This window comes from Somniosus microcephalus, chromosome 8 (genome assembly GCF_052327205.1).
Source record: "Somniosus microcephalus isolate GS21.2 chromosome 8, FLI_Smic_1.0, whole genome shotgun sequence".
NCBI lineage: Eukaryota > Metazoa > Chordata > Chondrichthyes > Squaliformes > Somniosidae > Somniosus > Somniosus microcephalus.
This window is the reverse complement of record NC_140994.1, coordinates 99355618-99379267: the sequence shown is the minus strand read 5'-3', so window position 1 is coordinate 99379267 and position 23650 is coordinate 99355618. Positions and strand designations below refer to the sequence as shown.

The 23650-nt window shown below is 47.5% G+C and overlaps 1 protein-coding gene across 1 annotated transcript in view; it reads right to left on the bottom strand.

The window, feature by feature from the left end:
* The window catches only part of LOC147113721 (hexokinase-1-like), a 151033-nt gene that overhangs the window by 20023 nt on the left and 107360 nt on the right, over positions 1 to 23650 (bottom strand). The window contains exons 11-13 of the mRNA XM_085995041.1: positions 20563 to 20711; positions 10698 to 10817; positions 10449 to 10544 (exon numbers count right to left, since the gene is read on the bottom strand). Coding sequence (XP_085851167.1) covers positions 10449 to 10544; positions 10698 to 10817; positions 20563 to 20711 — 365 coding nt within the window. The remainder of the gene's footprint in view (positions 1 to 10448; positions 10545 to 10697; positions 10818 to 20562; positions 20712 to 23650) is intronic.

Here is a 23650-nt window from a genome sequence, read left to right as displayed (position 1 = left end):
CTCAACGCTAAAATTCGTATGCTTTACCTCACCCTCACATACTGTTGCAAGCCGCACATTCACAACTCACAGCTCGCACACACTGACAGCCATTCAAACATGACATCCACAGTCAATGCTGTCCTTGCCCTGCTTTGAGGTTGCAGTTGTGGCTGCAGCAGTTGGCAGATTTCAGTCATGACGTCTTTAGTGAAGCGAAGACGTCTCAAGCATTGGTCCTCGCTAAATTTGCTCTCTAAAGACCCTCGGCGGATATGGCCTCCTCCTTCTCCCCATCCTCCTCCTCCCTCTTCTAGCAGATTGTCCTGCTCTGTGTGGCCTCTCTTCATTCTCCCGGTCATGCTCAATTCCCAGAGGAAGGCCCATCAGACCACCCATGTCTGGAAGTAACTTGTTTCAGCACAAGCTTTAAAATGAACAGAAAAGTACTTCAACACCAGCCAGACTATTCAAACTTCAGCCAAGTATAGGAAAGCTCCAAAAACATGTACAATTGCAATAGCAGCCGGAAGAAATAATCCATCAACTAACCTGTAACTAGTTCAGGATCCCTTTAAGTAGGGCTGGAGGAGGGGTCCTTCATACCGTGTTCAATTGTACGAGGTTAGGTAGGCTGGAATGTGGAGTTCAAAAATAGTAGCGCTGGCGCCAAATCATTGTTGCACACTGACTGATATCATAATCTGCCTGCTCTGCATGTTGTCGCCGGTCGTTAGGTGCGTGCGCGCAGATCCCTTTACCAAGATGGTGTCCGGCGCACATCCCGTTGGCAGTGTGCGCCGCGTATCTTGGACCCAATTTTCGAGCATTAGGTTGCCACGTAGCACCTAAAAATGGGCACTACAGAGCTCAATTTAGCCCCCCTGTAAAGTTTTCCTGTCACATGTTGAAAGCTTTTTGCTCACTTTCTGTGTCAGGGCATTAAATAATGGGACAGCAGAGAATATTGGGCCAGAAATGCCAGGCCAGAAGCGTGAGTACGGTCGGCTTACTCACGCTTCTGGCCGTTGGAAATGCCGGCGTTCAGCATGAACAGCGCATGCGGGGAACGCCGGCATTTCCAGACCTCGAGCGCGTGCGATTGCACAGGCAGCGCTTGCGCAGTGAACTTCGTGGATTTCATTCATGAAATCCGTGAGGTTAAGTCCTTAGAAGTTACACTGAAAAAAAGCAAGTGTAAAGTGGTTCATTGGCTGCGGAGGAAGATATATTTTATCGTGGAGCTTTTGAAATGCAATTTTTTTGTTTGGGAAAGGGAGGGAAGTTATTTTAAGAAATTTTAAGTAAGTTTTAAAGTTAAAATTTTTTTTTTTTTTTTATATAAAGGGTTTTCAGAACGGTAGGTAGAAGGTGCAATTGTGGCTGTGTGAATGGAATGTGAGAATGAGTTATGTATGTATGTCCACATATATTCCTTTACGTATATGTATGTATGTTTTATATTCCTTTACTAATGTGTATGAATGTATGTTTTTAATTATGATTTTCCAATAAGTTACTTTCTCTGAAAGTCATAATTAAATAATACATTCATACACATAAGTAAAGGAATATATACATAACACGCAAAGGAATATATACAGACATACATACTTTCAGAAGCTCCACGATAAGAAATATCTTCCTCCGCAGCCTCTGTAGCAACTGCACCCATGCTTTTTTCATGTGTAAGTTGTAATGACTGGACCTCACTGAAAGCATTAATGAAAGCGGCGAATTATACTGCGCACGCGCTGCATGTGCAGTCGCACGCGTTCTGCCTCTGAACCCCTTCGTTCAGAGGACAGGAAATGCCGGTTTTCCCCACATGCACTGTGCATGCTGAAAACCGGCATTTCATCCGGCCAGATGCGTAAGTACCCCGACCGTACTCGTGCATTTGGAAGGGAATTATGGGGCCAACATTTTACATGTCAATAAAATAAAAAATTTAACACTTGCACGACTTGCCCCCTCGCATCTGCGACTGAGGGTCCAAGGAGGTGCATTGCGCAAGAGGTCATCATCGGACGTATCCTCACACTGTTCCCTTTGGGGAACTGTATGAAGTGGTGGAAGGATTTATGGCCGTGATTAACGCTCATTCCGTGACCGTAACCATCTTTGAACCAGCCATTAGGGTGGTTAGTCCTATGGCGGGAGGGTTTTACGGGCTCCCACAACCCATCTGAGGGGGGGGGGGGGGCCACCAACACCCACGGACGCAAGTATCCCGCTGGATGTCCACCCAGAATTTAAAGTTGGAGCTCCGACTCCACTTGCCGGGACTGTCTGGAGTGGGGTTCAAAACCCTACTCCTTCTGGCCCAGCGGCGGGGATGCTTACTGCTACGCAAAAGGCCCACTCCGCACAAAAGGTGACACCCATACGTTTCCTGCGCCTTTTCCCTCCCCGTGACTGGAGCCCTATGCTGCAATTTCACGTTGCTAATCGGATTGGGCGTTTGTCATAGCGGTAGGATCCCCGCCGCTGGGCCAGATCAGGGTAGGGTTTCGAACCCCGCTCCAGACAGTCCCGGCAAGTGGAGTCGGAGCTCCGGCTCTAAATTCTGGGTTGACATCCAGTGGGATATTTGCGTCCGTGGGTGTGGGTGGCCCCCCCTCCTTGTATAGCTTGTGGGAGCCCGTAAAACCCTCCCGCCATAGGACTAACCGCCCTAATGGCTGGTTCAAAGATGGTTACGGTCACAGAATGAGCGTTAATCACGGCCATAAATCCTTCCACCACTTCATACAGTTCCCCAAAGGGAACAGTGTGAAGACACGTATGACGACGACATTGCTAAATAAGTAAATGGAATTAAAAAATTATTTTAGGGCTTTTAAAAGTCTTTAAATTGCTTTAATTCTCTTTAAAACTACTTCAGATTACTCAAAATAATGTAAACATTTTAAAAAGTTTATAAAAGTTACCAAAATCTTCAAAAAACTTCCAAAAACCTATTTAAACTGCTGCTTTGCATGTAAAAAAGCAAAGCAGCTTGACAGAAACATTGGGGGCGTGTCCAGTGAAACTGAGACCTCAAGGGGCGTGTCTCACTTACACTGCACGCTCCTGGGTCCGCGCTGGCTGCACTCCTGGGCGGCGTGACGTCATACGCTGCCCGGGAATGTGCTTTCTATTTCTCCAAGTTCAGGCGTCCCAGAAGCTGATCGGCAGGAGCGCGGGGTAAGTGCAAATACGGGGCTTGCACGCGCTGCAAGCCCCGTTCTGGAATTTCTGGCCCAATAGGATTTTACAGCACAGGAGGTAGTAGCGGATTTGATTCTGGTAAGATACTAGATAAACAAAAGAAGCAGCTTATCTGAAGACCTTGCTGTACGGAGGATAACCCAAACAACCCCACTCTCAGATCAGCAGGGTAATTCCTCAGTGACAAACAGAGACAATCTCAGGCTTTATCCTGCAAGTTTTACTGCTTTCTTTGCAACAGAACTTGTTATTTTTCTCCATAACCAAATTCTTCTCAACTAATCTAATTCCCGTGTGTACCCTAATTTGATAAGGGAGCCATCCACTGCAACAAATGTCACAACACTGTCCTCTGAATACAGTGATGGACTGGATAAATGGCACAAATGATGATTACACTGGTAACTGAGTGCTCTAGCCTATAAATCTTGGAACGTTATAGGGCCGGTGTTCCTGGGATTAGCACCTGGGGAATTCTTCTCCGCAGGCGGTAAACATGGGAAATACTCATGCACAACGTGACACTGGGTCTCTGTCCCCTTTAGGGTTTAAATCAAACATGGCCACAGGAAATAATAATTCTAAAAGGTCCAAGAGTGTTAAAAAAACAAGCCTGGAGGCCTTGTGTCTTAATGCGAGGAGCATTCGTAATAAGGTGGATGAATTAGCTGTGCAAATAGAGGTAAACGGATATGATATGATTGGGATTATGGAAACATGGCTCCAGGGTGACCAAGGCTGGGAACTCAACATCCAGGGGTATTCAATATTCAGGAAAGATAGGCAAAGAGGAAAAGGAGGTGGGGTAGCATTGCTGGTTAAAGAGGGGATTAACACAATTGAAAGGATATTAGCTCTGATGATGTGGAATCTGTATGGGTAGAACTGAGAAATACCAAGGGGCAGAAAACGTTAGTGCGGGTGGTATACAGGCCTCCAAACAGTAATGCGGAGGTTGGGGATGGCATTAAACGGGAAATTAGAGACACGTGCAATAAGGGCACAGCAGTTATCATGGGTGACTTTAATCTACATATAGATTGGGCTAACCAAATTAGTAACAATACTGGGGAGGAGGAATTCCTGGAGTGTAGACGGGATGGTTTCCTGGACCAATATGTCGAGGAACCAACTAGAGATCAGGCCATCTTAGACTGGGTATTATGTAATGAGAAAGGATTAATTAGCATTCTTGTTGTGCGAGGCCGCTTGGGTCGGAGCGATCATATGATAGAATTCTTCATTAAGATGGAGAGTGAAGTAGTTGACTCAGAGGCTAGGGTCCTGAATTTAAATAAAAGGAAACTACGATGGTATGAGGCGCGAGTTGGGTAGGATTGATTGGGGAATGTTACTCAAAGGGTTGACGGTGGATAGACAATGGCAAACAATTAAAGATCACATGGATGAACTACAGAATTTCTTCATCCCTGTTTGGCATAAAAATAAAACAAAAAAGGTGACTCAACTGTGGCTAACAAGGGAAATTAGGGATAGCATAAGATCCAAGGAGAAGACATATAAATTGGCCAGGAAGAGCAGTAAACCTGAGGATTGGGAGCAGTTTAGGATTCAGCAAAGGAGGACAAAGGGATTAATTAAGAGGGGGAAAATAGAGTATGAGAGTAGGCTTTCAGGGAACATAAAAACTGACTGTAAAAGCTTTTATAGATATGTGAAGAGAAAAAGATTGGTGAAGTCAAGCGTAGGTCCCTTGCAGTCAGAATTAGGGGAATTTATAATGGGGAACAAAGAAATGGAAGACCAATTAAATACATACTTTGGTTCTGTCTTCACAAAGGAGGACACAAATAACCTCCCAGAGATGTCGGGGAACATAGGGTCTAATGAGAGGGAGGAACTGAAAGAAATCAGTATTTGTAGGGAAATGGTGTTAGGGAAATTGACGGGATTGAAGGCCGATAAATCCCCAGGGCCTGATAATCTACACCCTAGGGTACTTAAGGAAGTGGCCCTAGAAACAGTAGATGCATTGCTGGTCATCTTCCAAAATTCGATATACTCTGGAACAGTTCCCATGGATTGGAGGGTGGCTAATGTTACCTCACTATTCAAAAAAGGTGGTAGAGAGAAAACGGGGAATTATAGACCGGTAAGCCTGACATCGGTAGTGGGGAAAATGCTAGAGTCCATTATAAAAGATGTAATAGCAGAGCACTTGGAAAACAGTGACAGGATCGGACAAAGTCAACATGGATTTACAAAAGGTAAATCGTACTTGACTAATCTACTGGAATTTTTTGAGGATGTAACTGGTAGAATAGATAAGGGAGAACCAGTGGATGTGGTGCATTTGGACTTTCAGAAGGCTTTCGATAAGGTCCCGCATAAGAGATTAGCGTGTAAAGTTAAGGCACATGGGATTGGGGGCAAGGTACCGACTTGGATAAAGAACTGGTTGGCAGACAGGAAGCAAAGAGTTGGAATAAACGGCTCTTTTTCCGAGTGGCAGGCAGTGACTAGTGGGGTACCGCAGGGATCGGTGCTAGGACCCCAGCTATTCACAATATATATAAGTGATCTAGACGAGCGAACTAGATGTAATATCTCCAAGTTTGCAGATGACACAAAGCTGGGTGGGCGTGTGTGCTGTGAGGAGGATGCCGAGAAACTCCAGTATGATTTGGACAGGTTGGGTGATTGGGCAGAAGCACGGCAGATGCAATATAATGTGGATAAATGCGAGGTTATCCACTTTGGTGGCAAAAACAGGAAGGCAGATTATTATCTGAACAACAATAGATTGGGAGAAGGGGAAGTGCAACGAGACCTGGGTGTCCTTGTGCACCAGTCGCTGAAGGTAAGCATGCAGGTGCAACAGGCTGTTAAGAAGGCAAATGGTATATGTTGGCCTTCGTAGCGAGAGAGTTCGAGTACAAGAACAAGGATGTCTTGCTGCAGTTATACAGGGCCTTGGTGAGACCACACCTTGAGTGTTGTGTGCAGTTTTGGTCGCCTTATCTGAGGAAGGATGTTCTTGCCATGGATGGAGTACAGCGAAGATTCACCAGACTGATACCTGGGATGGCAGGAATGACGTATGACGAGAGATTGGGTCGATTGGGCTTATACTCACTGGAGTTTAGAAGAATGAGAGGGGAATCTCATTGAAACTTATAAAATTCTAACAGGACTAGACAGACTGGATGCAGGAAGGATGTTCCCGATGGCCGGGGAGTCCAGAACCAGGAGTCACAGTCTAAGGATAAGGGGTAAGCCATTTAGGACAGAGATGAGGAGGAATTGCTTCACCCAGAGAGTGGTGAACCTGTGGAATTCTCTACCACAGAAGGCAGTGGAGACCAATTCATTAAATATATTCAAGAAGGAGTTGGATATATTTCTTAAGGCTAAAGGGATCAAGGGACATGGGGAGAAGGCAGGGACAGGGTACTGAATTTGGATGATCAGCCATGATCTCATTGAATGGCAGGGCAGGCTCGAGGGGCCGAATGGCCTACTCCTGCTCCTATCTTCTATGTTTCTATGTTATGTTTTCCCTGGATTTTCAGGACTTCCCTTGTAATAGGTGCTGGCCAGGGGCAATCCTTCAAAGGACTGGGTTGATTGGAGGGGGCCCTCCTGTCTCAATTTGCTGTTCTTTTGCCATTTGGGCACCCACTTTGATAGGTTCCCAAAAGAAGTGGACTTAAGGCTCTGCGTCCAACCTATCATTGATCAAAGGATCACAAAGGGATAGGCAGTGGTCCTGTAGCTGACCACCACCTTCCCCATAGGGACTTGTAAAAACACAGCAATAGGGGCTTTGTTGGGGTGGGTCGGTGGATGTTGAGAAAGGCATGGAGCAAGTGTGGGGGTGATGAGAGGCAGCAGGAAAGAGTGGTGAGGAAGGGTGGCAGTCAACGTTCCCGCTAAGCTGCGTGGCCGCGCAGTGGGCTGGAGGTCCCGCGCAGGCCGCTCGCCAGCTTCTACAATGAAGAAACCACGCATGCACGAAAATTTGAATGGGCCGCGTAGCCAGTTAAAGGGACCGTGCACGAAAAAAAATTAGGGAACATTGGTGGCAATGTTTGTGCATGGCAAAAAGGGGTGGTGAAAGAGTCAGGATGGTGGGGCAAGACATGGCACTTGAGGTGGGTGAAGGTAGGGACACGATGAATCCTTCTCCCTTCCTTGGAAGGTTTAAAAAAGCAAATGGCTTTTCCTGTATTTTGCATTATTTAGATTGCAAATAGCCCTTGAAAAAGCCATTTAAAATTAGTAGGAGGCTCCCCGGTAGTGTGGGAGGGGCCCCTTTATGGAATCCCACCTCCATGAGAAAAGCTGCATTGCTATCAGTGACTCAGAACTAGGTTCTCGTGGATTAAGCGCCTTTAATAACTTTTACCTTTAAAGGGCTGAAAGTGCTTAACCAACTTAAACAGGAATAAAAACAAAGTTCTGGAAATACACAATAGGTCGATCAACATCTGCAAAGAGAAAATGCAGGTTGTGATGTTTCAGGTGTGTGTATCATTCAGAACTGAGGTGCTGTGTATTTCCAGCATTTTCTGTTTTTATTTCAGATTTCCAGCATTTGTAGTTTTCCTTTTGATTTTATCATAAAAGGATGTTAGTGTTTTATAAGAAAGTGGTTGTGGTGTGGTGTTCATAAACTGGATTTACAATGGGCACAATCTGCATGCACAAGGGAGTTCAGTAAATTATCCCAAGAATCTTCAACAGCTGATGAGGGAACCCGTGGGATGGGGGCACATTGGATTTACTCCTAACTGATAAGGGGGGAGCAATGAGCCAAGCTGAAGCATTTACAGTCTAGTGATCATAAAGCTGCTAATTTTAAGGTTGAAATAAAGTCTAGAGTGAGGAGCACAGCCATAGAGTGGATGTGAAGCCCACCTGCATTGTTTACGCTGGGATTCCGTCAGAGTGGGAAATTCCAGCTGTGATGTTAGGAACACACCTTATTGACAGACCATGTATCTCGAACTAAACTACCAACTGAAACTTACAGCAGATAAACGGAACAACTGCAATACTTACATTTACCCCAGCCTTTCCAAAACAAATACATTTCCAAAATCTCATTGGTTCTGCTCAGTAACTTCTGAACTTAACGAAAAGCTTTACATTAGTCCCCACCATATATTGCAGCCGTGCAAAATGGGAAACTGGAAAACAAAGGGCCTGACTACAAGTCTCTATTTTCTTTAATGTCCAATCTGGCACTATAAGATACAAAGATAGCCTTCAAAATTCATCGAAAACTGACCCGCTTCAAAATTACTTCTGGCAGTGACAGACCAGTAAACAACAACAATTGACCTTTATATCGTGCCTTTAACATAGAAAAACTCTCCAATGTGCTCCACAGAGGTGTAAGTACCATTTTGGCCCATACTTACAAGGAACTTGGTATATATTTAATACTTAACACATTCCATTCCACGTTGCACTATGTTCTGCCACAGCACTTCAACAAACAAAGCCTAGCCAAGCAAGGTTTGACTCAATCAGACTTGGCTCCCAGACATGCGTCTGTGTATTCACCCCTTATGACTCTGAAGCCAGTTACTTCTTTAAAGAATGCAGCTAATGGAACCACTTTAAATTTGCCATCAAATGCTGGCCAGTGCTCGAAATTCTAGACCACTTATGTTTCCAGACAGAAGTCTATAGTTAAGTTTGCCTTAAGCTAAGATAAAGGAAATCTTAATAAACATAGCAGTCAGAGCTTCGCATTTAAATATCCTAGTGCTTAGCCAAAGCTACAATTCCATATAAAAAATGAAATATGGAAATTATCAACAGAAACTGGACCCGCCCATGAAGCCATCACATTCCCTTCCTCAGCACTCACCAGTGTGGAGACCAAATCTGGATCTTTGGAAGGGACAGCAGCACAGAATGAGGGCAGTTGCGATGTCCCTTTGGACAGGTGTGATTTTCTCTTGTGTGAATGGTGACAAAAGTGAGAATGAAATAAATTCAAGCACTTGTCCACCTGCAATACGTCAGGCACAGACACCTCAGCTGTCTTGCACATTCATTCAAGACAAAGGGTATCTTTTGACCGTCTTTTGAACTTTTGTTAAAATTTAAACATGAAAGAGTGTGTGAGCAGCACACAGGTGATTGAAGAAGCCTTCCTACCATTCTGTAGCGCCATAAATGATTTTAAAGTTGTGGTATTAAGTTGCAATTTTTATGAATTTATTTCAGAATTTTCTAATCTAATGAAGTGAAATCTTGTTTAGTTAGGCTTTGTGGACATTATTTACAGCTGCAGGTTCCCTTGGTCTCTGGTCTACCACTACAAGAAGTCTTTTGAAGTAACTAATTGTCATGGATATCTTATTATTACTCCAATAGTCACGGAACTGAATTCAGTCTCTCTCAGACTTGCGGGAGCAAAATTAATTCTATTTATGTGTTATACAGGATTGGAACCTGGGGAGGCAATGCAGTGAGACATCATGGCATACTCTTAGAAGATGGGTGTCCTGAAAATTAAATCTAGGCAGTCGTCTCCTGCCCACATAATTATTCAGCCTGACGGTTGGCATTCTAAGGAAGGAGGTAAAAATAAATAATTTAGATCAGTGAAGAGTATGAGAAAATGGGGACATAATCTTAGAATTTGAGTTAAACTAGTTAAATGCAAATCCATGGAAAAAAAAGTTTTCACACAAAAGGTTATGAGAATATGGAATGCATGGCCCCTGAAGGCCACAGATGCAAATCAACAGAGGTTATTAAAAGGGAGATAGGTCCTTGGGAAGTAAAAGTATTAAGGGTGTGGAGAAAAAGCATGGAACTGGAATTAAAAGACATAGCTTCCATCGCTAGCAAAAATAGTAACCAAGAAATCAAATTGGGAATTCAGAACAAACTTCTTTACCCAGAGAGCTGCGAGGATGTGGAACTCACTACCACAGGGAGTGGTTGAGGTGAATAGTATAGATATACTTAAAGGGAAGTTGGATAAGCATGAGGGAAAAAGGAATAGAGGGTTCTGCTGATAGAGTTAGATGAGAAAGGATGGGAGGAGGCTCGAGTGGAGCAGAAACACTGGCATGGACTAGTTGGGCCGAATGGCTTGTTTCTGTGCCGTATATCCTATGTATAATGGAGAATATTCAGTAGACCAATTAATCAACTCCTGTTTTTGTGCTCCTATAATGGTCTATATAATGATTATTTATAATGAAATAGAAAGATACAACAAAAATATAATAGTATGAAAGAGGAATGGCTAGAATTTGTCAACTTACATCTCTCCTTTTAATGGCATCCCTTAGCATAGTAACTACATCTTCTCCCTCACAATCAGTTGCCTTAAAGCCTTTAGTCCATTTAAGAAGAATGCCCTGAGAAAGACAAAAAAAACTTCAATAATTACACAGTGGGTCTGGAAAGCACTTTAAAATGGCAATGTACTGTCATAAACAACATCCATTAATTCCACATTAGAACAAGCAACACGGAATATTTTTAAAAGTTGTATATATAAATGGGCTTGCCTCATCTAAACTCTTCTGTTCGCAAGGGAAGGAAAATGTGAAACCAAGAGGAAGTCGAGCACCTTTCATCCCCATGTAATCGAGGAAGTCGGAGATGCATGAAACAATGTGGTCAAATAGCTGAAAATCAGAAGAAAAATCGGAATCACCTGATTATTATTGGTAGATTATCAGCACACAATAAGCACAATTATTTTCAGTATCCCCCTCCCCTCTTTATTCTTTAGTCAGACCCTACCTGGTGCAGTTTCTTTCTCCAGCCGATGGGATGTTAGTCTAGAATCTAGATAAAGACTCAATGAAGGCAGTTTAAGTTTAATGGTGTGTGTACATTGATATGGTGTTGTCGGTAACAGGCCCATGGGTGCTCCCACTGCTGACTGCGTGTTATCAATCTAATGGAGGTGAACTGCACTTCTCTGAAGGTATCTGGGACCTGACATTTTGTAGCTACCAAGATCTGCTGTCAAAGACAGCAGAAAATGCAGGATCCTGTCCTATTGGCTCTTCGACTGGCCCAATAGGGGCTGGTGGCTAACCCTCCTTAAATATGCAGGTATGACTCGAGAGTGGCTAATGTAACAACTTTGTTCAAGAAGGGAGAGAAGGATAAACTGGGTAACTGTAGTCCAATGTCAGCTGTGGACAAACTCTTAGGCTGCGATTTTGCCGGCGCTCAGAGTGTGGGTTCGGAGGTGGGTCCGCTGTCAAAATTTAAATGATTGTCAGCGGGTTCGGAACCTGCTCCAAACCTGCCTCCATGTCAGTTTCCAAAATGTTGGGTCTGCGATTTCAGAACAGGCCCGACACCAAGCGGCGGGGGAATCAATTAAGATATTTAAATGCTTGTTAACTACTATTTTGCCAGCCTATTTCTATTTTCCCACTTTTTTAACAGGCTTCACGTCGTTCGGAGATCATGTCAGGTAAGTAGGTCAGGTTCTCTATGTCTCCCCATTGCTGTGAATAGGTGACAGTTGCAAGTGGTATGAAAGCTACCATTTCACAGCTGTTCACTTTCCAATGTCAGAAGCTTGAGCCTTCAGGAAATGTAAGACACTTTTGAGCTTTATGCAGTTTGGAAGTGTTTGGGATAAACTCGCTATCCACTGTTACCTCCTTGGAGCAAGCTCTCTCACCATTGACAGATCGCTTCTGTTATCTCAACTTCAGCTGCCATCTATTCCAGCAACATCGGTGCCCTTGAAAAAATCTCACCTTGGTCCTCAGAATTCCACCACGATCAGCCCCAACACCAACATCACCAGGCACACCAACAACAATACCAACCTTCTCCGCAATCACCTGATGCTGCACAGTACACAGGGCATCAGCACCCGACAACATGCTGCCCGGGAAGCCAGTGATGGCATCACCATGGCCAAATTTACTTCACTTGACGATGTACACCCTGGCTGCCACATGCCAGGTTGACACCACCCCACACCAGCACCATAAAACAACCCTAGAATGTCCAAGCCATTCCTTTCACACTCTTCACAATTGGGGGTGGGCAGGGGAAGTTATGTCTCAACATTTACTGGAACTCACTAAGACACTTCCACAGATGAGCACAGATCTGTCCAATAAGGTAAAGTGTATAGATTTCAATGTTTGACAACACATTAATAGAAACTTCACATGAACATTGGCTAAACCACCCAGGTGCCTACCCAAATAACCTCCCAGAGATGTCGGGGAACATAGGGTCTAATGAGAGGGAGGAATTGAATGAAATCAGTATTTGTAGGGAAATGGTGTTAGGGAAATTGACAGGATTGAAGGCCGATAAATCCCCAGGGCCTGATAATCTACATCCTAAGGTACTTAAGGAAGTGGCCCTAGAAATAGTAGATGCATTGCTGGTCATCTTCCTAGATTCTATAGACTCTGGAACAGTTCCCATGGATTGGAGGGTAGCTAATGTTACCCCACTATTTAAAAAAGGTGGTAGAGAGAAAACGGGGAATTATAGACCAGTAAGCCTGACATCAGTAGTGGAGAAAATGCTGGAGTCCATTATAAAAGATGTAATAGCAGAGCACTTGGAAAACAGTGACAGGATCGGACAAAGTCAACATGGATTTACAAAAGGTAAACCATGCTTGACTAATCTACTGGAATTTTTTGAGGATGTAACTGGTAGAATAGATAAGGGAGAACCAGTGGATGTGGTGTATTTGGACTTTCAGAAGGCTTTTGATAAGGTCCCGCATAAGAGATTAGCGTGCAAAGTTAAAGCACATGGGATTGGGGGTAAGGTACTGACTTGGATAGAGAACTGGTTGGCAGACAGGAAGCAAAGAGTTGGAATAAACGGGTCTTTTTCCGAGTGGCAGGCAGTGACTAGTGAGGTACCGCAGGGATCGGTGCTAGGACCCCAGCTATTCACAATATATATTAATGATCTAGACGAGGGAACTAGATGTAATATCTCCAAGTTTGCAGACGACACAAAGCTGGGTGGGCGTGTGTGCTGTGAGGAGGGTGCCGAGAAACTCCAGTATGATTTGGACAGGTTGGGTGATTGGGCAGATGCAGTATAACGTGGATAAATGTGAGGTTATCCACTTTGGTGACAAAAACAGGAAGACAGATTATTATCTGAACGGCATGATTGGGAAAAGGGGAAGTGCAACGAGACCTGGGTGTCCTTGTGCACCAGTCGCTGAAGGTAAGCATGCAGGTGCAGCAGGCGGTTAAGAAGGCAAACGGTATGTTGGCCTTCATAGCGAGAGGATTCGAGTACAGGAGCAAGGATGTCTTGCTGCAGTTGTACAGGGCCTTGGTGAGACCACACCTTGAGTATTGTGTGCAGTTTTGTTCACCTTATCTGAGGAAGGATGTTCTTGCCATGGAGGGAGTGCAGCGAAGATTCACCAGACTGATACCTGGGATGGCAGGAATGACGTATGATGAGAGATTGGGTCGGTTAGGCTTATATTCGCTAGAGTTTAGAAGAATGAGAGGGGATCTCATTGAAACTTATAAAATTCTAACAGGAGTAGACAGACTGGATGCAGGAAGGATGTTCCCGATGGCAGGGAGTCCAGAACCAGGGGTCACAGTCTAAGGGATAAGGGGTAAGCCATTTAGGACTGAGATGAGGAGGAATTTCTTCACCCAGAGAGTGGTGAAGCTGTGGAATTCTCGACCACAGAAGGCAGTTGAGGCCAATTCATTAAATATATTCAAGAAGAAGTTAGATATATTTCTTAAGGCTAAAGGGATCAAGGGATATGGGGAGAAAGCAGGGACAGGGTACTGAGTTTGGATGATCAGCCATGATCTCATTAAATGGTGACACAGGCTCGAGGGGCCGAATGGCCTGCTCCTGCTCCTATCTTCTATGTTTCTATGTTTCTTACCCTTGTGTGCTGTTAATTCGTATGCTTGCAGTAGGTTGAGGGTGAGTGTGAGGGGTGGCTAATGTGATGGGGAAGTGATAATGTAGATAGAGAGGGATGGGTGGAGGTGCAAGGTAAGTTGGTATGAGTAAGAATGTGCAGGAATAGAGTAGGGAAGGCAGAGGGATGGGGATGTGATGAGTGGCAAAGCAAGATGAGGTTGAGTGTAGCTTGGCAGTAATGTTTCGTGATCTGCTCAGATCATTAAAAGCCTTGCGTCACTGCAGCCTGGTCCTTCTGATGACATCCCTGCTTCTGCCCCCCTGTGCAATGTGCAACCAGGCTGCGTTGATCTCCTGGGGAGGTCTCTTCCGCCCATGGGAAGGAAAGAGAAACTTCCTATGTGCTGTGACTCCCTCCATCAGCAGGTCATAAGCATATGGAGGGAGTCACGGGAGAGCCTGGGTGCAGCCGTGCACCTTTGTCCAGTGCTTGTCAGTGTTTGCAGCACCTCAATGCTGTAGAACACTGACAGAACGGTCAAGATCAACTTGGACATGGCCCCTTTAAGGAAACCGGCTGATGACACGTCATCAAATGACACATCATCAAATGATGTCATCAGACACACTTCCTATTAATTGGCCGGGAACCTTGCAGGGCAGGCTTAACAAGCCCAATCAACGAAAAATTGCTTGGAGAGTGCGGGCTGCAGTAAGCAGCGGGTTGGGACTGCGACACTGACCCCGGCCGCCCCGGATCTGCCTCAGTCAGCAAAATCGCGGCCTTAGAATCCATATCTTGAGATAAAGTTAGTGAGCATTTAACAATGCACGAGTTAATCAGGGATAACCAGCACAGATTTATTAAATAAAAACAGAAAATGCTGGAAATACTCAGCAGGTCAGGCAGCATCTGTAGAGAATCTCAGCCTATTACCATCTCGTCTAGCTTCTAATACCTTTTATTGTCTCTTTTTTACTTCTTTTGTTTCTTTTATTCTTTTGTCTGATCGCAGCCCTGCCTCCGATCTATCTTTTCTTTCCAGTTTTGAAGAAGGGTTCGACCCGAAACGTCAACTCAAATTTCTGTCCACGGATGTTGCCTGACCTGCTGAGTTTTTCCAGCATTTTCTGTTGTTATTTCCTTTAATTCCTCCTTCTCACTAGACCCTGGATTCCCTAGCATTTCTGGGAAGTTATTTGTGTCCTCTTCCGTGAAGACAGAACCAAAGTATTTGTTTAATTGCTCTGCCATTTCCTTGTTCCCCATTATAAATTCTCCTGTTGCTGACTGTAAGAGACCTACATTTGTCTTCACTAATCTTTTTCTTTTTACATTTCCAGCATTTTCTGTTTTTATTTCAGATTTCCCACATCCGCAGTATTTTGCTTTTACAGATTTATTAAAGGCAAGTTATGTCTGACAAATTTAATAGAGATTTTTGAAGAAGTGACTGAATGGATAAAAGGAATGCAGTAGACGTGGATTTTTAGAAGGTGTTTGATAAGGTGTCCCACAGAAGGCTTATTATAAAAATTCAGACATATGGTATGAGGAAAAGTAGCAGCATGGATAGAAAGATGGTTACTGAGAGGAAACAAAGAGTTATCGTTGCTGGTTCTTGTTTGGATTGGAGAAGGGTCGGAGGTTGTGTACCCTTAGGGTCAGCTCTGGGTCCACTTTTGTCCTGGGTATATATATATGATTTGGACATGGATATAGGGTACACAATCTTGAAATTTGCCTACAATGCAGAAAGAGGGTGTTGGCAAACAGTGAGGTGGACTGTAAAAGACTTTGGGAAGGTAGACGGCCCAATTTTAACTTCGAGCAGTTTTTAGTGGTACTGGTTGTGGTAAACCACTGTTGTACCTGTCTGTATGTGTATGTGTATTCCACTAGGTACAGGTCTGGACATGCCTCGGCTGACTCCTCCCACTATTCCAGGTATATAAGTGACTACCTCCCAGTCCCTTAGTATTCTGGACGGGTCGACCACTCGAGACTAGACCTTCATTCTTTAGTTAATAAAAGCCTGGTTGTTACTCGCTTAACCTCAGTCTTTTGAGTAATTGATGGCGCATCAATTTTATTAACTAAATTTTTTATAATGGAGAAGATCCTCACACCAGCATGCCTGGACCTGGACAGTCGGGAAGCGGACGCTTCCACCAAGTTTGCTCACTGGCTCATGTGCTTCGAGACATTCCTGACTGCCTCCACTGCGGTCACAACGGATGCGGACAAACTGTCTGTCCTGATCTCCAAGGTGAACCACCAAGTGTACTCAGTCATCCGGGACGCGACCTCGTACACAGCCGCCCTCCAGCTCCTCAAGACTCAGTACACGCGCCCTGTGAACGAAGTGTACGCCAGGCACCTCCTGGGGAGTCGCAAGCAACAACCTGGGGAATCGACTGAGGAATACCACCAAGCACTGTCCGTGCTTGGCCGGGCCTGTGGGTGTAAGGCGGTAACGCCCACTAAGTACACGGAGGAACTGATCCGGGATGCCTTCGTAGCGGGCCACAGGTCCAACTACACCCGACAGCAACTGCTGGAGCAGAGTGACCTCACCCTCGACAAAGCCTCCGAAATCGCACTAACGCTGGACGCAGCCTACCGGGGCATGGATGCCTACTCCTCTGCACCGTGGACGCCGCGGGGAACGACAACCTGGGACACGGTAGGACAGCCCCATAGCACCGTGCCACCCCAGCCACAGCCCAACAACGGCCCAACCACCGCAGCAGTGTCCCAAAGCCAGACAGCAGTATCCCAAGGCCAGAAATGCTACTTCTGTGGCCAGGCCAAACACCCCAGAGCGCGCTTCCCGGCGAAGAATGCGACCTGCTCGGGCTGCGGGAAAAAGGGACACTACGCTAGCGTCTGCAAGGCCATAGCCACCCCGAACGCCAGCAGCGCCGCGTGTGGGCCGTGCGAGCCGCCATCTTGGGCCCCCAACAGCGCCGCGTGTGGGCCGTACGGGCCGCCATCTTGGGCCTCCCCAGCCATGTGCGAACCACCGCAGCAGCAGCCATCTTGGACGACTCCAGCCACATGGGAATCATGGACGCCGCCATCTTGGACACCAGCCGGGACGCAGCAGGCCGCCAACCCCCCCCATCTGATACCCGCAGCGACACACCGACCCCTACGCTGGCCTCTGTTACGCTGGACCAAACGAGACCGCACCAACTAGCTCGGTCCAAAATGGACGTTAAGGTAAACGGCCATGCAATAAACTGCCTTTTTGACTCCGGGAGCACAGAGAGCTTCATCCACCCCGACACGGTGTGGCGTTGCTCTCTCCCAGTCCTGCCTGCGCACCAGCGGATTTCTATGGCCGCCGAGTCCCAGTCAGCGGACATTGGCGGCTACTGCGTGGTGACACTAGTAGTAGACGGGACTGTGTTCAATAATTTTAAACTCCTGGTCCTGCCCCAACTTTGCGCTGTCGTTCTACTGGGGTTGGATTTCCAGTGCCACCTCAAAAGCGTTACGATGGTGTACGGTGGCCCCCTCCCCCCACTCACAGTCCGCAGCCAGCAGCCTCCAAATTGCCTGCCGCGCACCAGATGCAACCTCTCCACACTCAGAGTCCCACCCCCCCACTGTTTGCTAACCTCACCCCCGACTGTAAGCCCATCGCCACAAAGAGCAGGCGATACAGTGCCGGGGACAGGGTTTTCATTAAAACCGAAGTGGAGCGGCTCCTGAAGGAGGGGATTATTGAGGGCAGCTCCAGCCCCTGGCGAGCCCAGGTTGTGGTCGTTAAGACCGGCGAGAAACAACGCCTGGTCATCGACTACAGCCAAACAATAAACTGCTACACCCTGCTGGACGCCTACCCACTCCCCCGCATAGCTGACATGGTCAACCAGATCACGCAGTACCGCGTCTTTTCGACCATTGACCTGAAATCAGCGTACCACCAGCTCCCCATCCGCCCCGAAGACCACCAGTATACTGCTTTTGAGGCAAACGGCCGCCTCTATCACTTCCTTAGGGTTCCCTTTGGCGTTACCAACGGGGTCGCCGTCTTCCAAAGGGAGATGGACCGGATGGTCGATCAAAACGCGCTGCAGGCCACTTTCCCTTACCTAGACAATGTGACCATCTGCGGCCATGACTTGCAGGACCATGACGCAAACCTCGAGAAATTCCTCCGCACCGCCCAACTCCTGAAACTGACATATAACAAGGAGAAGTGCATATTCCGCACAGAACGCCTCGCCATCCTTGGCTGTGTTGTGGAACACGGGGTCATCGGTCCCGACCTGGACCGGATGCGTCCCCTTATGGAACTCCCACTGCCTAAAAGCTCTGAAGAGGTGCCTAGGGTTTTTTTCCTACTACGCCCAGTGGGTCCCCTACTATGCAGACAAAGCCCGTCCGCTGATCAAATCCACCTCTTTTCCCCCGATGGCAGAGGCCCGCTCGGCCTTCCACCGTATCAAGGAGGACATTGCCAAAGCCGCCATGCACGCAGTGGACGAATCCATCCCCTTCCAGGTGGAAAGCGATGCGTCCGACTTCGCTCTGGCCGCCACCCTTAATCAGGCGGGGAGACCTGTGGCATTCTTCTCACGAACCCTCCAGGGCCCGGAGACCAGACACTCCGCAGTCGAGAAGGAGGCCCAGGCTATTGTGGAGGCTGTGCGTCATTGGAGGCACTACCTGGCCGGAAAACGATTTACCCTGCTCACTGACCAGCGCTCAGTTGCTTTTATGTTCAACAACAAGCAGAGGGGCAAAATCAAAAATGACAAGATCTTGAGGTGGAGAATCGAACTTTCCACCTACAATTACGAGATCTTGTACCGGCCTGGGAAGCTCAATGAACCCCCAGATGCCCTATCGCGTGGCACCTGCGCCAGCGCGCAGATCGATAGGCTGAGGGCCCTCCACAATGACCTCTGCCACCCGGGGGTCACCAGGTTCTTCCACTTCATCAAGGCCCGCAACCTGCCTTACTCCATTGAGGAGGTCAGGACCATGACCAAGAACTGCCAAGTCTGCGCTGAGTGCAAACCGCACTTTTATAGACCAGACAGAGCCCACCTGATAAAAGCCACTCGCCCTTTCGAACGCCTGAGCATCGATTTTAAAGGGCCTCTCCCCTCCTCCGACCGCAATGTGTACTTCCTCAACATCATTGACGAGTACTCCCGTTTCCCGTTCGCTATCCCCTGCCCGGACATGACCAGTGCCACGGTCATTAAATGTCTGAACAGCCTCTTCACCCTGTTCGGTTTCCCCAGCTATATCCATAGCGACCGGGGCTCATCGTTTATGAGCGACAAACTCCGCCAATACCTGCTCGCTAGGGGTATAGCCACAAGCAGGACCACCAGTTACAACCCCCGGGGGAACGGACAGGTGGAAAGAGAGAATGCAACAGTTTGGAAGGCCGCCCTACTAGCCTTAAAGTCTAGGGGCCTTCCGACCTCCCGCTGGCAGGAGGTGCTCCCCGATGCGCTCCACTCGATTCGGTCACTGCTCTGCACTGCCACCAATGCCACCCCTCACGAGAAAATGTTTGTCTTCCCAAGGAAGTCCACATCGGGGACAGCGTTACCGCCATGGCTGACGTCCCCAGGGCCGGTACTACTGAGAAGACACATGAGGACCAATAAAACGGACCCCCTGGTCGAGAGGGTCGACCTCCTCCACGCCAACCCCCAGTACGCTTACATTGCGTACCCGGACGGGCGGGAGGACACAGTTTCCATACGAGACCTCGCACCCTCGGGGACCGCTGTAACCCACTACCCATTACCACCCCCTCCCACGACCCGATATCCAACCCCAGCAGCCGGCTCGCCTTGGACCGTCACCCACGAGGACTACACTCCAGTGCCCCAGCCTACACGGGACGCGACGCCGGAAGCTGCACCACCCCTGCCGTTGCCACGTCGATCACAGCGGCAGACAAGACCTCCGGAGAAACTCCAATACACGAACTTTTAAATACACTTCACCCCGCCGGACTCATTTTTAAACAAGGGGTGAATGTGGTAAACCACTGTTGTACCTGTCTGTATGTGTATGTGTATTCCACTAGGTACAGGTCTGGACATGCCTCGGCTGACTCCTCCCACTATTCCAGGTATATAAGTGACTACCTCCCAGTCCCTTAGTATTCTGGACGGGTCGACCACTCGAGACTAGACCTTCATTCTTTAGTTAATAAAAGCCTGGTTGTTACTCGCTTAACCTCAGTCTTTTGAGTAATTGATGGCGCATCACTGGTGTGAGTTAATAAAAAGCTTGCTACTCCAGAAATGAGGCCTGGGCTATTTTAACAGGAAGATACAGAACTATGGGGAGAGAGCAGAGAAGTAGGATTAGTTTGGGATTGCTCTACCAAAGAGCTGGCACAGACACAATGGGCCTCATGGCCTCATTCTGCACTGTAAACCTCTATGCTTCTACGGTTAAGGAGTCCCACACTGTCAGTGATACTGAGACCCCTTGGAGAAACACACTGCATTACCAAGAAAATTGCTTACCTCTTCACCTGTTCCTTGCATTACCTCTAAGGGGATAGCATAGATCTTGTTGTGCATTTCAACCGTTCGCCTCTTGCCGCTACGAATCTTCACAAGTAGAACACGGAAATTGGTTCCACCAAGGTCAAGGGCCACAAAATCCCCATTTTCTGTTAATAAATGTTGAAGAAACTTAGTACATGCTTTTGATCCTTGCTTTTGTAAAAATTGGGTTTACTTTATTAAAGTTAAAAGATAACCATGGTTTTCCTTTGGATACTATTCTGGACTGGCACTCATAAATTTTCACACTGCATTTCAGTGTAGCACCCAATCTATAGTTCTTGGTACCTACGTAAATAAGAAAAGATATAAAGGCACAGGTAAATTTACAGAGCACCCTATCGTGTCTCAAAGTCCTCAAGTTTTATACGATTAATTATTTTTGGAGAGACTGTTATTAATTCATTAGTTGTGAAGTGCTTTGAAAATCATGAGGATGTGATGAGGCGCTACATAAAAGCACGCTCTCGCTATATTGTTCTTGCCTGTTGGCTCTCAAGCTAATACAAGGAATTATTGTTGTTGTTGTTGACAGTTCAGTGTAAACTGAGAGAATGCTGCATTGTTGGAGGTGCCATTTTTTGGATGAGACGTTAAATTGAGGGCCCACCTGGCTGCTCAAGTGGACAGAAAAGATCCCATAGCATTTTAGACAAATGTATTGCATTTTTGATTTGGGTTCTTTATGGCTAGAAACAGCAGGTTAGGGGTTAAAATCCCACAGGCACGCAGGATAGTTCTCAACAGAAAAGTATTCAGCTCAAGAGACCACCAAACAAGCTGTCTGTGAGGTTTTAATTAGTCAGAGGCATCACAGGCAATCACAACTACCCTTGCCATTTTCGAAGGTTGGCTATCTACTTAATAGTGAAATACAGCCTTTTCTGAATGGCTGCTGATTGACCAATGTACTAATGAGAGATGCAGTTAGTTGGGGCTGAGGTTCGGAGGGAGAAAGGTTGGGGCTGAGGCTCGGAGGGAGCAAGGTTGAGGCTGAGGCTCGGAGGGAGAAAGGTTGGGGCTGAGGCTCGGAGGGAGCAAGGTTGGGGCTGAGGCTCGGAGGGAGCAAGGTTGGGGCTGAGGCTCGGAGGGAGCAAGGTTGAGGCTGAGGCTCGGAGGGAGCAAGGTTGGGGCTGAGGCTCGGAGGGAGCAAGGTTGGGGCTGAGGCTCGGAGGGAGCAAGGTTGAGGCTGAGGCTCGGAGGGAGCAAGGTTGGGGCTGAGGCTCGGCGGGAGCAAGGTTGAGGCTGAGGCTCGGAGGGAGAAAGGTTGGGGCTGAGGCTCGGAGGGAGAAAGGTTGGGGCTGAGGCTCGGAGGGAGCAAGGTTGGGGCTGAGGCTCGGAGGGAGCAAGGTTGGGGCTGAGGCTCGGCGGGAGCAAGGTTGGGGCTGAGGCTCGGAGGGAGCAAGGTTGGGGCTGAGGCTCGGCGGGAGCAAGGTTGGGGCTGAGGCTCGGAGGGAGCAAGGTTGGGGCTGAGGCTCGGCGGGAGCAAGGTTGGGGCTGAGGCTCGGCGGGAGCAAGGTTGGGGCTGAGGCTCGGCGGGAGAAAGGTTGGGGCTGAGGTTCGGAGGGAGCAAGGTTGGGGCTGAGGCTCGGAGGGAGAAAGGTTGGGGCTGAGGCTCGGAGGGAGCAAGGTTGGGGCTGAGGTTCGGAGGGAGAAAGGTTGAGGCTGAGGCTCGGAGGGAGAAAGGTTGGGGCTGAGGCTCGGAGGGAGCAAGGTTGGGGCTGAGGCTCGGAGGGAGCAAGGTTGGGGCTGAGGCTCGGAGGGAGCAAGGTTGAGGCTGAGGCTCGGAGGGAGCAAGGTTGGGGCTGAGGCTCGGAGGGAGCAAGGTTGGGGCTGAGGCTCGGAGGGAGCAAGGTTGGGGCTGAGGCTCGGAGGGAGCAAGGTTGGGGCTGAGGCTCGGAGGGAGCAAGGTTGAGGCTGAGGCTCGGAGGGAGCAAGGTTGGGGCTGAGGCTCGGAGGGAGAAAGGTTGGGGCTGAGGCTCGGAGGGAGCAAGGTTGGGGCTGAGGCTCGGCGGGAGAAAGGTTGGGGCTGAGGCTCGGAGGGAGCAAGGTTGGGGCTGAGGCTCGGAGGGAGCAAGGTTGGGGCTGAGGCTCGGAGGGAGCAAGGTTGGGGCTGAGGCTCGGAGGGAGCAAGGTTGGGGCTGAGGCTCGGAGGGAGAAAGGTTGGGGCTGAGGCTCGGAGGGAGCAAGGTTGGGGCTGAGGCTCGGAGGGAGCAAGGTTGGGGCTGAGGCTCGGAGGTGTTATGTTCATTAATAAATAGACATTCTTATTATGAACACAGCTAGCTTTTGCTAGTTACTTTTATTGAGCACATGTGGACTTGTACAGCATCTTGTAGAGGCTTCCATCTTGACTGCTGCCTTGTGGGTAGCCTAGCCTCATGGGTAATGTAGTCTTAATATAATATATAGCTGGGTAGTGTAGTCTTATACATACAGCTATATACAGCTCTACTGCTCCACCTAGTGTCCACCACAGAATGACGTGTTATTGATCACTACATCGTCCTTTCTTTGAGGTTTAACAAATCAATATCAATCAACTTTCAAGAAAACAATAAAGATAATATCAGTAACACTTTTGTTAGTGCTCTATAAACATAAACATTTTCAAAACAGTCAACACATTTTCAAAGCTTTACATTGTACTCAAAGATTAAGTCTATCAGGCTCTTTTACTCCACGTGTGGATCTTCTCAACACGGGTAAGTCTGATGTGTCTTCATGAGATTGTTCTGGCGGTGAATGACAAGATTCAGTTGCGGCATTGTCATCAATCTGCTCTTGTATAGATCGAGGTCTCCTTGCGATCTTTGCTTGGAGAGTGTTTCATTGTTTCCTTCACTCTTCATGCCATAACTCTCAATGTAGTCAATGCACTCTCGAAAAACTGCTGGCAGCTGGATCCCATCATACAGCATAGTCCTCTCAGCAGCCTCAGCTAATGGAACACCAAAGATTGGCCTGAGGGAAGAAGGAGTGTCCACCGGAACTGCTTCCTGCTCTGGTGCAGGCTTCTTCTTTTTCTTTTTCTCTTTCCACTGCT